We start from the raw sequence: 13,396 nt of genomic DNA on the forward strand, positions 1-13,396 counted from the left end.
CTGAACAGTATCCTGCTGTGAGCGATCCGTGTAGGAAGTGAAAGAAAAAAATCCTCCACTCAGATCGGGGAAAACTAACCTGGAAGTCTAGGATTTAATCTTTTATATTTAAACCACATGAGTGGACAGAGGCAAAGTGAGTTTAACAGAGTGACTGTAGCCCGCCTGGGGTAAGTAAACCGCGCCTGACAGGAGACCTATCCGGCATCAGTGAGTAATACTATGTTGTGAGCACCGAGCATGTGCAGAGAGAGGGAATGACAGTCCTACGAAGGAAGTAAGAAGACTGAACGACTTTACATCCGCACGCTGTCATTTCACCCTCGGCTGGCTGCCGCTTGGACCAAACAATTAAAAGGGGCCCCTGGGAGGCTTCCCTGCAGGTCGGGGTTGCTACGGTGGCATAGTATTGTTAAAGAATCTCCAGAGAGAGAGAGAGAGAGAGAGAGCGAGAGAGAGAGAGAGCGAGAGAGCTGGAGCTGACGTGGGAGCGGGAGCTTTACGGAGCGGCATCATATTGTGAAGAAAGAAGGTCAGAATTAACACAGAGACGACTGGAGCTTTTCAAAGAGGACACAAGTAGGAGAAATGCTTGCCTTTGGGTTGACATACCTTGTGCTGTCATGTTCAGGAATTCCCTTTAAGCTGTCGGACCAAACTGTGGAATACACCTGCTGCCGAGGATGACACTTTTTGTAAAACTTTCGCCGCTGTCCGAGGATTATCTGTCTCAATGTGTACCTGGAACTCGTTCTACCTCTACCAGGCAGCATGTGATCAAGATGACGTGAATGTCACCCTATCCCAATGTTGTTTACTCTTCTGGTGTGTGGCAAACATAGAAACTGTTGCTTGGAGCTATCCACCACCTTCTCTCCCCACTGGACTTCATTCTCATTTGCGGCAGCGCAGCCCAGCCTGACGGATCGTGGCGAGTTGAGACATCTTTTGATGAATCCAGGAAAAGAGCGCCAACGTAACAGAACGAGGTTGGAAGTTCTCCCTTCACGCATCCATCCTTTACCATGGACTCCCACCGCGCTTACTGGAATTCGAGCATGCAGAACAGCACGTGGGTGGAGGGGGAGGATCAGGATGTGTACGAGGTGGAATCTCGTATACCCCTTCCCCGACCTTTCCCACTTTGCAGCATCTTGAACGAGAAAAATGCTGTGTTGGTTCAGACAAAGATCTCGCACATCAATCACAGGACTAATGGTCACTTGCTTAAAGTTATCTCCAAAATCTCCCTGCCTACTCCTCCTTATACAGTAAGTTTTACACCTTCAACCCACAACTGTACAGCTTTTTAAATTACACATACAGAGTAGGTTTGTGCAATTTGAAACAGCCTCAGATGGATGTAGGACATGTAGCTGATTAATTTCTTATGGGCACATTTTCTCTCAGCCTGTTTTATTTAGTTCAGGTCCACACATGCAGATGTGATGCAGTTCTAAGCACAAAACAAGCAGCTCTCTGTGCTGCCTTTCAATAAGTAAATGAAAAAATGAGTTCTATGTGGTACAGTCACTTTGCTTCTTCCTGCTTCCCGTAACATTACAAGACCTTTGCTCAGGTAGATGGAAATCTATGGAAAGTAAATATGAAACGAATGCGAACATGCTGGCGGTTTATTGCGTCGTAATGATTTCACTGCCCTCTGTGACCTGACAAGAAGTGATGTCATAGTGTCAGTGGGTCTCTGTCACGTTTACACATCGCCTCATTTTGCTTCTGACTTTTGTACATGTTGCCTTTTTTGTGCAGCAGCATGTATGTTGTTTTCACATTATGAGACAGTGAACTGTGTTCTCACGCCGTTCGCAGACCTTTCATTTTTAAAGGTGACAACAAAATGCTTTTCTCAGTCAGTTTAATAAAAAACTTGCTTATACATTGATCTATTGACTTGCTCTCTGGCTGCAAATTAAAACGTCATAAAACTAAGTATTTTCTCATATCCTCATATATTGTCATCAGTATGAAAATGTTAAAATAGACATTGACAAGAGATAGTGTCAAACCTGTCATATAATCACATGATCAAATGACAGTTTATCTGTCTTTCCCTTCTCCCATGAAATGAGTGTGGTAAGTGCAGGTTTATTTTTCAGTATCACTACTGACGGTGGATGTCATAAGTGTCCCTTTCACATGATAAATAGATGTGTTGTTTGCTGAGGGTTGATCCAGTGATTTTTACATGTCACTCCATCGTCAGAACTTTAATGATCCTTTCTGGCTCCTTAACTCTTTCTAACTCTTTCTAAACCAATATAACTCTGACGCTATCAGCCGAAACTTATTTCTCCAGCTGAGTAGTTCTTTCTATGACAGGTAAACTGATCTCCATGCGTAAAATTGGTGGAGTGCTCCTTTGGGACAAAGATCTAACATTAAAAACCTTTATGCTTACTGAGATTAAACGAGTCTTTCCTTTCCCCCTCCTCAGGTTGAACATGCCCGGATAACCCAGACCGAGCTGATGCGGGAGTCCTTCCGCCACAACCAGGAGATGAGCGAGCTGATCCAGAAGCAGGAGGAGCTGCAGGAGAGGGTCTCCGAGGAGTCCCGCGCACGGGAGCAGCTGGCTCTGGAGCTTCACCGCGCAGAGGGTGAGTGTTTTTAACAGAGTTTGTGTATTTGGGATTTTTTTATACAAAATAGGATCAGCGTGAAATGATTTCAGTTATATCTTAGTTTGATTTAAATGTTTATCACATTTATTGGGAGGTCGTCACAGAATCTGACTTAAATGTGAAGCCACCTTAAAGATGTTTTCCTCACACCAGTCTTCAAGAAATACAGTTTCTCTCACAGTCTCCATGGATTTTTGCGGGCGATCAATTAATGATTACAGAAAACAGAGCTGCATTAGAGAGCAGAAGGCACTGAGGTGAAAACACATGTGTGCATGGGTTTGGAGGTGGGGGTTGTTACTGGGAGTGAGGGGATCAGCTGTTGGAGTGGAAGTGTAAAGGAGTGTGAGACCATCTGTGCTGAGAAATCGACAAATGCTAATTAGCGTTTGCGAGTCTGTTTCTTGTTTGTGTTTGAACACATTTGATTATATCGACAGCTAAATGAATGCGTATGGATGAAACGGTAAGAAAAATCTTCAGCACAGAAACCTCAGTCCGACGTCTGTGTTTATTTTACAACTGAGAACGTTTTAAGTGCAGCAACAGAGTCTTGTGGGACGGGAGGGCAGGGCGCCTGTACCATCCTTGTCAGAGACAGCTGGTCCATGAGGGTCAACTGTTACAACCACATTCACTCTTTACTCAATTCACTAAGAGTATAGTACAGCATTCATGTCCCACACTCTGGCCTCGTGACACTAAACGATGGTGAGTTTATAACAACTTCTAATCTCTCAGTGTCTTTAACATTTGTAGGATCCTGTTACCATGTTTGTTTATGGTCATAAGGTGCCAGAGAATAGCAAATATTTGCCATCATGTGACCTCTGTGGAAGAGCATTATAGATAATAAGGCTGTAGGCAGCAGCTGTGTTGACAATATCCCAAAGCTTGTTTTGTACGAAAGCTAAACATTTTTGATTTATTGTCGAAGAAAAGCAGCAAATCCATTCATTTTAGTAAATTTTAAGATATTTAATATTTTGTTCCGAAAGAAGACTGAAGCAATCACACAATTTTCACAATAGCTGCCAATAATTTTTCTGTCGACTCACTTATAGTTGTTACTCCAAGAGAGAATAGATTCCACCCCCCGGGTTCTGAGTCACAGAGCATTTTTTTCTCTAACCGATTGTTTTCCGCATCTGCCTACGTGGCATGCTTCTTCTTTATAAACTGTGAAGGAGTGCTTGAAATCTGTTGTCTCATGGACACCTGGTACAGCAAGTGGATGGATCCACGTAGGTAAAAGCTCAGGGTGTGGCCTATTCAAACTGGTTTTGAGTTAAGTGACGGACTCAACCTGGAAAGAATATCTTCTTCACAGGCTGATTTGATACGTCATTGAAATGGGACGAGATTGAGATTAGTCAGATGGCTGCAATGTCATGATGAAGTTGTTGTGCAGATTTTTCGGGAGAACTCTGTGTCTTTGGTGGACAGTGTTTTTTTAGGGAGTAATAATGTGCATCCGTTTGAGGTATCCCTCCTTAGGCAAACTTTACACACAGCTTAGGTTCCTGCTGACATTTCTGAAATCAAATGACAACACAGGTGACATTTACCTTCTGTCTCTCTCAGCTTCAGATAAAGATAAAGAGCTCTTTGTCCACACAAAATTATACACAAAATCTGAAATATTTAGATTTGGCCTCGTTCTACACAAAAATTGTAATCACAGTAAATTAATGAATGGTCTTTGACTGGTCTGTAATTGTTTTCCTACATCCTCCCCTGTATTCATGAACTAAATACCATGGTGCCTAATGCTTGCTGACCTGTGACAGTAATCATAGAGCTTTGCATTGTGTTTACTGCTTGTTCTTCATGTCGAGCTAAATGGGTCAGACGTGCTCACTTGTATCCGTCTCTGCCTTTGAATGCGTGGTTGTGCACGTTGCTTTGTTGTGTGTTTTCGTTTGCTTTTGTGTTGTGTTGGTAACCTTGGATTTTGTCTCCCACTGTTAAGTGCTCATTCATCTGGACGGCAGCCTTATGTGTGTGTGCGTGCGACTGAACCTTGACAACAGGGCTCAAGCTAATTTCGCTGTGTTTTTCTGCTGATTGATTCCTTCTCTCCCACACTGTCCACAATCAGGTGTAATTGATGGGTACACGGGCGAACGGGCTGCGTTGGAGGAGCAGTTGCGTCAGAAGGCAGAGCTGCAAATGAACCTTGAGCAAGAGCTGCAGGTGAGGATGAAGGAGGATAACCTTTCTGTGAGGCAGCATGTCACTCGACCACGTTGAAAGTATATGTTTGTGTTTTGCCTCTACAGAGACAGAGTTGTGAGTCACGCGTAAGCACAGTAACTTCAGGTTGAATTTAATCTGCCAGAAGGAAAAACTAAAAATATGTACATATAGAATAAAATGTGAGGCATTAAAGTAGTGTGATTCTCTTTATCATATATATGCATGAACACATATATTAAAGTGAGGCTTGGGCCATAATTCCCCGGCCATTTTAAGCCGAAGAGAAAATTAACCAAGCCTGAGCAGAACCGACAGGCTTTTTGTTTATTTGTGTCATAACCTGACGTGAGCTAGATGCATTTTTCCCCAATTACAGGCGCATTAAGTTTAAAAAGCCAACGTGACCAAACCTGACCTGAATATTATTTCAAATATTTTGTCTACACCCGGTCTGACCTCAGGCTCGGATCAGATATCCACACATTTTAACGCATATATTCATAACCAACAATAGGTTGATCACACTAACAAATATTTTCTGTGTAGCCGAAGTGCAATATATAGATTTCTTTCCCGTCTGTTCTATGGATATTCATTGTTGTCCATTGAAATCTCATGTAAATCTCTTGGGTACTGAAGTTGATTTTGAGGCAGTCCTACATACTGCATCCCGTTGATGGTGATGCCATTAGTGCAGCAAATGCACCGCAGGGTACAGACAACCCAGCCTTATCCATTAAGTAACAAAACAAATATTTTAATATAATCCACGTCATAACTGGATATGATTTTTCCCTGCAGGTTACAAGTAGCCGGCTGCAGGAGTTGGAGCAGGAGAGGCTTCAGATGCAGGAGGAGCGGGAGCTGCTGTCACGGCAACAGGACGCTATGAGGGAGAACGCCGGTCCCCGTGAGCTTTGTACGTATTCCAGAACTCCCTCGACGAAGATGAGAATAACCTACACTACTTGTAGACAGGAAAATATGCGGAAATCAGTATATTCAGCTTGTTCTGAACAATTAATTGTAAAAAAATTTATGTCTAGAAAAAAAAAAAAACTGAGTAAATTATGACCGGTTATATAAGATTTCATCTCTCTCCTAAGATTTTCTACTCTATTTCATCAGGGCTCAAGTTTCCAGTTCCAGTTTGTTTCGCAGTATTGTATTGCAACGAAAGTCAAACGTTTGTCTCATAAACTGACACAAAAACTTTAAATTACTCGTTAAAGCTTGATTTGACATAAATCATTAACCCAGAGTCAGCTGCATGTCATAGAGTGGTTTTAATCATTGTTTTTAATTGTTTTTTAAACTGCTACTCTTTACACGGTTCATTATATTGACAGTAAGCAATTCCTTTATCTACCTTTATACTTATATCTTAGACTGATTTAAAGGTGCACAGCCCTCATATTGATTTCCTCTGTAGTTCACATGTTGCTGCAACCTAATGAAAGTGATTTAATACATGTAAGAGCGTGAGTGGTCGGGTGGTATAGTCAGTGTCAGGTGTAAAGACCAAGGGTCAAATAGTCAATAAAATAATTATATTTTTGTCAAGTCAACACCTTTGGGCTTATCTACGTTGCTGTAACACTTTTTTGTGACACTGGTCATAAATTTACAGGTATTTCCAGAAACATCAAGTTCGATAACTGCATCTGCTCATTTTACATTATATATGATCAAAAAGGTTTCCCATGGGTTTCACTGTTAAAGTGGTGAGTATTCTCTATCTGAGTTTGGAGACCAAAAGGGGCTGTTTCCAAAAGCTTTTCCTTTCACGACATCCTTTCTGCAGCATTAACCTACAACTGGCAGACAGAAAAACGCACTGCCAGACTATCTCCACCTTTCTTTCTCCTGTTCATGACAAAAACCAGAGCATGTTAAACTCCTGTGCTTTCTTATCCTCCCGTAGGCCTAGTTGAAGCTGCAATGGTTGCAGCACCTGAAGCAGGTGTGTCCACTTTGAGCATGGCTCGCTCATGTCTATATGTTCTTTTAATTTGTCTACTGTAGCTGAGTGACAGTATTCATCTGTTTAACCCTAATCCAGCAACTCACCAACAGAAAATAAATAAAAGCTTGGAGCTTGCTTGCTTTGGGCTCACAATTCACTCCGTTCAATCACTAACCTTCGCTTTGGCTTTTCATTTTCATTGATTTTGTCCTGGTCTGTCGTTCTTAATGTCTTGGAGTCAATGCTAGCACTCATATTAGCATGTTTAAATTAAAGTAATCTTCAGACATATAATTGTAGTCACGATTTCCTAATTGTCAACCATCTTCACTCTGTGTTTTTTAATGGTTTATGTTTATTTTGATGTAGATGTGTGCATGCTGTGTTTACAGCATTTCTTTGAGTGAGATGGTTGGCGGTTCAGGAAGTCCCTCTCCCCCTGCCTGTAAACGCTTATTGGGCATGGGTACTGCTATGTCTGGACTGTCCATGTGCTTGATCTCTGTGTCATCCGCACTCTCTCACCTTGTCACTTTTGCACTAATCCTGTGGGGTTTGATCCTGGGTGAACCGGTGGGGGTTGTTCACTGGTGTCGGCAGAAGGGTAAAGAGGCGCCATGATGGGTGTTCATGTTTGGTAACAGGGCATTATGTCGCGAAGCTGACTGAGATGTTAGAAGAGTCTGATGTTCGCCATTATTTCCGTATGGAGTGGAGGAAAATTAACCTCAATATATGAAACCAGAAGGGCATTAGATACTAGAAGAATAAATACATAAATTAGTGAATAGAAAGAAATACATTCTGCAGCGTTAACATAAGAAATGAGACCACTAGAAACTAGAAGAGTTTATACCTCCGCCAAGGTCCAACATTGCCCTCATGAAACCAAATTTAAATTCACTAGATTTATTTGAATCAGCAACACATTTCACAATCACATCAATATCAGTCCATTAAACATGCCTGATACTTTTTCATCAAAATCGATGAATTGTTCTCTGAAAAATCTTGGGGGAAAAAACATCCTTTCTCGCTATGTTATAGAGATTGAAAAAAATTCCTTTTATATGATTTCTTGTGTAATGTTGCCAAGTAACAGTAAAACAAACAAACAAATGCAGACAAAAACATAACATCTTTGGCGGAGGGAATAAAATGCTGTTTGAAAAGACAGTTTGATCTAATTCTCTGAAATCCACAGTGGTGCAAAATGATCAACATTGCAAAGAGCAAAATCAGCATCAATTGTAATTTACCAGGCGCACAGACGTCAGACTCTTCAGATCCATCTCAGCATCCTGCTCATCACTGAAATCAAACCTGAATGACTAAATCCCTCACGTCAACCACCTCCAGGTGTCAGGCAGTGATGCCTAACCTCTCCCCCTCTCCGTCCCCCTGTAGACCTGCTGGAGGAGACCGAGAAGCTGATGAAAGAAAAGGTGGAGGTCCAGCGTCAGGCAGAGAAGGAGAACACAGGCCTCCTGAAGCAGGTGAAGCAGCTGGAGGCCGAGCTGGAGGAACAGGTCAACAGGGTGATAGAGCTGGAGCAAACACAGATGACCGAGAGCGGAGACCTGCAGCAACAGATCCAAGCTCTGGAGAAACAGCTGGAGAAGAACAGGAGGTTCCTCGATGTAAGTGACAATGAAAAGTAACCCTGCTTTCCTGTCGTCTTTGTTGAATATCTGTTTTAATATCTGTCTATTTCTCATATTTTTTATTTCCTTATTTTTGTGTCCAGGAACAAGCTGTGGACCGAGAACACGAGAGGGATTTCTTCCAGCAGGAGATCCAGAAACTGGAGGAGCAGATGAAGAGTCCACAGAAGCTTCAGACAGGCTCTGAGCAAAGAAACCGAGAGGTAACGGGAGAAAGCTCTGTTCTCTGTGGACCAGGCAGTAATAGAGATGTTCATTGTTGTGGCTACAACACTAAGCTCAGAGTCCACAAAAGAGCTGGTAGAATTACTTGTGCTGTTTGGAAAATGATACCAAACAGTGTGAGAGTTACGCAGGTGAATAAGTGAGGTCAATGTTTGTCCTTGCGATCTTTTGAAAGTTGCGTAATAGTGATTTTATTTGCAATGATCCTCAAATACACAATACGCTGGGGGTGCTAATGTTAGTCACTGCACTTTTTCAGCTTTCACTCAAATACAAGAGTTTGTCAGAAATTGTGTATCTGTATCATGTGAATTCTGACAGAAGGACAATAACATGATGTGTAATGTGACCCATGATGTCAGGTTTCAGAAGTGAAAACTCATGTCAGGGTCATGGTGACAGTTCACAGGAGGTATTCAAATAACTTTGGTTAAAGCGCCGCAATATTTTTATAATATCACATGATGTGAAAGGGCTGATTTGTGGTAATAAACCCAAGTTAGCTTGTGTTCTTTAGTGTTGTAAGATATTTGATTTAATTGTTTTATTAGTTGCTTTTATAGTCCCCAACTATTTATGATCAAAAGTTTAAAGCTTGGTTCACACATTTTAAGACTTCAGTATTGCCACATGAGGAAATTGTATCCGACTCATTCGTGACAGTTACTGTTTCATCCTTGTGTATTTTCTCTGCCTGAGGTGCTTTTGCTTTTCTGCTACTAATTTTTCTTTATCCGAACACCATCTAGTCCCCTCTCTCATCAACACTGTCATCTCATGGAGCTGCAGCGCATTTGAAGATTGAATCTTTTCACACCACAAAGTGTTTTGCATGTTAACGTTTGTGACCAGTTTATAATTGACACCTTATTTGTAATTAAAAAGAAGCAATAAGACACGAAAACCAAGAAATTCAAAACGTTTTCCTATAGATAATATGAAGGAGCAGAGTCTGCTTTATAAAATTGACTTTTCTGGGATATTGGCTCTCAGTGTATTTTACATTTCAAAACACTTTCCCACAATTTCTATTATCTTCAGTTTTCCTGTTTTGTCTTTGGGTAATGCTCTGGGTCCTCTGTGTTTGTTGCATATTTTCATATTATTACCCTGTCGCACTTCTGCTTCAACTTTACCACTTTTATCATATCCAGAGACTTGTGCCACACTTTCCTCACTAAGTGCTTTTTCCTTCCCTTTTGCCATTTTGCCCTTGAAATCTTCCTCCTCTGATCCTTTGTGCTGCTGCCTTTTCTCCCTCGTGACTTTTGCAGGTGGATGGAGTAACCTTTAAGGTATTGCTTCTAGCTTCATGTAGAGTCAAGTCTCCCCCAGAGAGCAATTAGTGCATCTTAAGTGATCCTGCCCGACCCTGTAGCAATTAATGACCCTCTCCGTCTCTGTCACCCCCCGTTTCTCTCAGCTCCCTCTGTTTGGATTTGCATTACAGTTTTACTTCTTTTTGAAATGTCTGAACGTCACAACAAAGCCCTGTCTCATTCTGATCCATCCCTTTAAATGTCCCCATCAGCAAAACAGTTAAAACAAATTAGGTTTACAAAATGTGAATGGAATAAGTAAAATAACCTCACCGTAAAACGAGCCAAGTGGCTTTGCTTTAACGTTGTAAGCTGAGCTTATATAGAGGTATTAGTGTCACTTTGATGCTTTAAAATCATTTCTTAAACACATCTATGCAGGAAAATCAAAAAATCTGTCTCGCCAGGTTTTTTTCTGAAAATCGTGCAGGAAGTGTTGTCGAAAAAGACACTTGAGTTGACTGCATTTCATCCTAATTCTAGTGAAGTCAAGCTTCCAAAAATATAAAACCCATTCTGGGCTCAAGTGCTCTGATGAACAGTCTGTACTACACTCAATATATATTAATATTTGATGAAGAGCTGCCAGTGAAAGGATGCATTTCATCAGCCTTACTGCAGTCTATCTTCTTGATCTGAATTGTAACTCGGATTTCAGATCCTTAAAAAAATCTGTCTTTGATGAAGAAACGTAATTTTCTTGTTTAATCAAGCAGTGGAATGTTTGTGAAAGTAGATACTGTTTCTAGAATAAGGACATTCTGGATCATTTTCATTTCCCAGTTCATCCTCAACAAACCCTTCCTCGTCCTGTTGCTCCCGCTCATTGATCTGCTGCTGTTTTGCCGTCTCACAGGTGGATCAGTTACCTGCCAGCATCCTCCTGGTTATTGTTTGGCTCTGTTTGTGTCCCCCTGAATGAAATCTCTCTCTCCCCTCTGTCCCTGCAACTCTTTTTTCTCCTAGCCCCCTCCTTTCTCAGGTGGATCAGCTGACCTCCCAGCTAGCTGTACATGTTTCAGCTATGCTGTGGCGAGTGGCGTCTGTGAACGAATCTCATTAAAAGACCCCCCCCTTCCTCTCTCTCCCTCTCCCCTCCTCCCTATCTCTCTTCCTCTCACTACCAGGTGGACCAGCTGACCTCCCAGCTGAAGGAGAAGGCGGATTGGTGCAGTGAGCTGCTGCTCAGCTCGGAGCAGATGCGTCGTGAGTTAGGAGAGCGCGACGAAGAGATTGACAAGCTGGAGAGCCGCATCCGCGAGCTGGAGCAGGCCCTGCTGTCCAGCGCTGATTCCCTGGAGAAGGTAAGGAACGGGAGGGGGGGGACAGACACTGCAAGAGAGAAAAACCTGAACAATAGCGCGTGAAGCTTGGCTGATGGGGTGTGAGAGAGCGTTTAGATAAGATGACAGCTAGTGGAGTAATGGGAGGAGGGACGGGATGTTAACAGAAGGAGAACAATATGTGGGTGGGTGCACTTCAGCCATCTCGGCAGTTTGCTGTTAGTGATGCTGACACTGAGCCGTGGCTATAAACTGTCCAGATTGCCCCCAGTGTCGGAGGAGGGCTGTGGTGAGTGAAGGAGGAGTAGTGTAGGTAATTTTCCCGTTTGCTCAGTTGACAAATTGCAAATTAAGTGCTTTTGGCGCGATACAGCGTTTATATGTCAAAGCATCTGTCGCTTCCTTCAGAAATCTGTTCTATTACAAGACTTTGCTTCTTCATGTCTTTCCATGGATGTCGTAAACAACCACTGAGCTAAATACTTTCTTTTATGTGTGTGCGTTGCAGGAGGAACAAAAGATACAGCATGCATCAATCACTGAGACCAAACAGCCAACACTGGAGGCTCAGTTACAGACGGAGAGAGAAGCTCTGGAGCGCAAAGAGAAAGAGGTTTCTGTGACGTTCAGTTTGTGATTTGAGGATTTGTTTTAATTAAATACGAGTCTATATATGCATTATTATATCTTCGATAGTGAAGGTTTATATTATGAGGATATACATAACAAACAACAACAACATATCTTTAATCCTCTATACCTGAATTGCTCCTATTTTATACACTGAAACATGCATAAAATAATCTATAAACACAATAAAAATATTCAACATATTTGTGTTGGATGAGAAAAAGATTGAGAAAAGTTGCAACAATCTCGCAAGTGTTCTTTATGTTAATGCATATGACATTTGGATCATTATTAAACGCTGCAAAAACTGATATTAGACTACTTAACTACCTTTTATATGTAAGATTAGGAATAGTTAATATTTAGTATTGAACAAAAATATGCTGATAATATCTGTAAGGATATTTAGGTGCATGTTGCGTCTCTTCAAACAAACTTATCTTGTTTGCCCTGTTGCCTCAGATCTGTAACCTGGAGGAGCAGCTGGAACAGTTCAGAGAGGAGCTGGAGAACAAGAGCGAGGAGGTGCAGCAGTTTCAAATGCAGTTGGAGATCCAGAGCAAGGAGATCAGCAGCCAGCAGGACTATCTAGAAACAAGGGACAGCTTGATCCAGGTAAACAAACTGCGACAGCTTTACATCTTTGGACAACAAGGGAAGTCTGGATGTTAAATGACAGTGGATTACACTTTCAGAGTATATTAACTGTATTAAACAAGTGATGTGTAAACTTTTAATGTGTGACCTAATGTTTACAAACTGTTCTACTAAAGAGCAAAAGGGAAATCACTGGTAACTGTTTTTATATATAATAGCTATCATAGTTTTTGCCCACAAAATAATTCTTGTGCAGTGGGTGAGTTTTCTGATCTTTTTAAAGAAATTCTCCCTGCTGCTAATTTTAATCTGCACAATTTTCAGGATTTTTTATACCTTGCAAGATTTAAGAACGCCCCTGCCACATATTTCTGCTTTGAATGAGTTTTTGGACTTTCAGTAGTCCACCACCACTTGGCTGACTCTTGATGGACGTGTTTTATTAATAGCCATCGCATTATAATCTCTGACTTTTGAAGGTGATGGAGGAGAAGGACAGGCAAATAGCACTTCTTAATGAACAGATCACTAAGCTTCAACACACGGAAACAGCTTCTGATAACAAGGTAACATAATATGCGTATATGAAATAGAACCAAAGTCTATTTCGAATACGCATAGCCCCGTGCTAGTGCATCAGTGTGTGTGTTCCCTGGTTTTCTGTTCACTTTTATTTTCCACCCCCGGTTTTTGCTGTTGGGTTATTTTGTGCTTGTTTTGTTTTGGTAAGTAACTCCACAAAACCATCATTTGTTGTGAGGTGATCATTTGCTCATCTGAGGTGGCTTATTAAACCCCTGAGTCTCTGTAGAGCACTGACAAACTAAAGAAATATTAATTGAAATTATTTGAATCTATGGCCAAACAAATC

The 13,396-nt window shown here is 41.5% G+C and overlaps 1 protein-coding gene across 2 annotated transcripts in view; it reads left to right on the forward strand.

Moving 5' to 3' along the window:
- Nucleotides 1-13,396, forward strand: part of akap9 (A kinase (PRKA) anchor protein 9) — a 55,761-nt gene that overhangs the window by 30,766 nt on the left and 11,599 nt on the right. The window contains exons 22-31 of one of the 2 annotated variants that reach the window (XM_061092854.1): nt 2,456-2,618; nt 4,744-4,838; nt 5,643-5,760; nt 6,766-6,804; nt 8,215-8,447; nt 8,555-8,674; nt 11,143-11,319; nt 11,807-11,911; nt 12,391-12,543; nt 13,005-13,091. In XM_061092854.1, coding sequence (XP_060948837.1) covers nt 2,456-2,618; nt 4,744-4,838; nt 5,643-5,760; nt 6,766-6,804; nt 8,215-8,447; nt 8,555-8,674; nt 11,143-11,319; nt 11,807-11,911; nt 12,391-12,543; nt 13,005-13,091 — 1,290 coding nt within the window. The remainder of the gene's footprint in view (nt 1-2,455; nt 2,619-4,743; nt 4,839-5,642; nt 5,761-6,765; nt 6,805-8,214; nt 8,448-8,554; nt 8,675-11,142; nt 11,320-11,806; nt 11,912-12,390; nt 12,544-13,004; nt 13,092-13,396) is intronic. The other variant, XM_061092855.1, reaches the window with a different exon arrangement.

This window comes from Limanda limanda, chromosome 19 (genome assembly GCF_963576545.1).
Source record: "Limanda limanda chromosome 19, fLimLim1.1, whole genome shotgun sequence".
NCBI classification, from domain to species: domain Eukaryota; kingdom Metazoa; phylum Chordata; class Actinopteri; order Pleuronectiformes; family Pleuronectidae; genus Limanda; species Limanda limanda.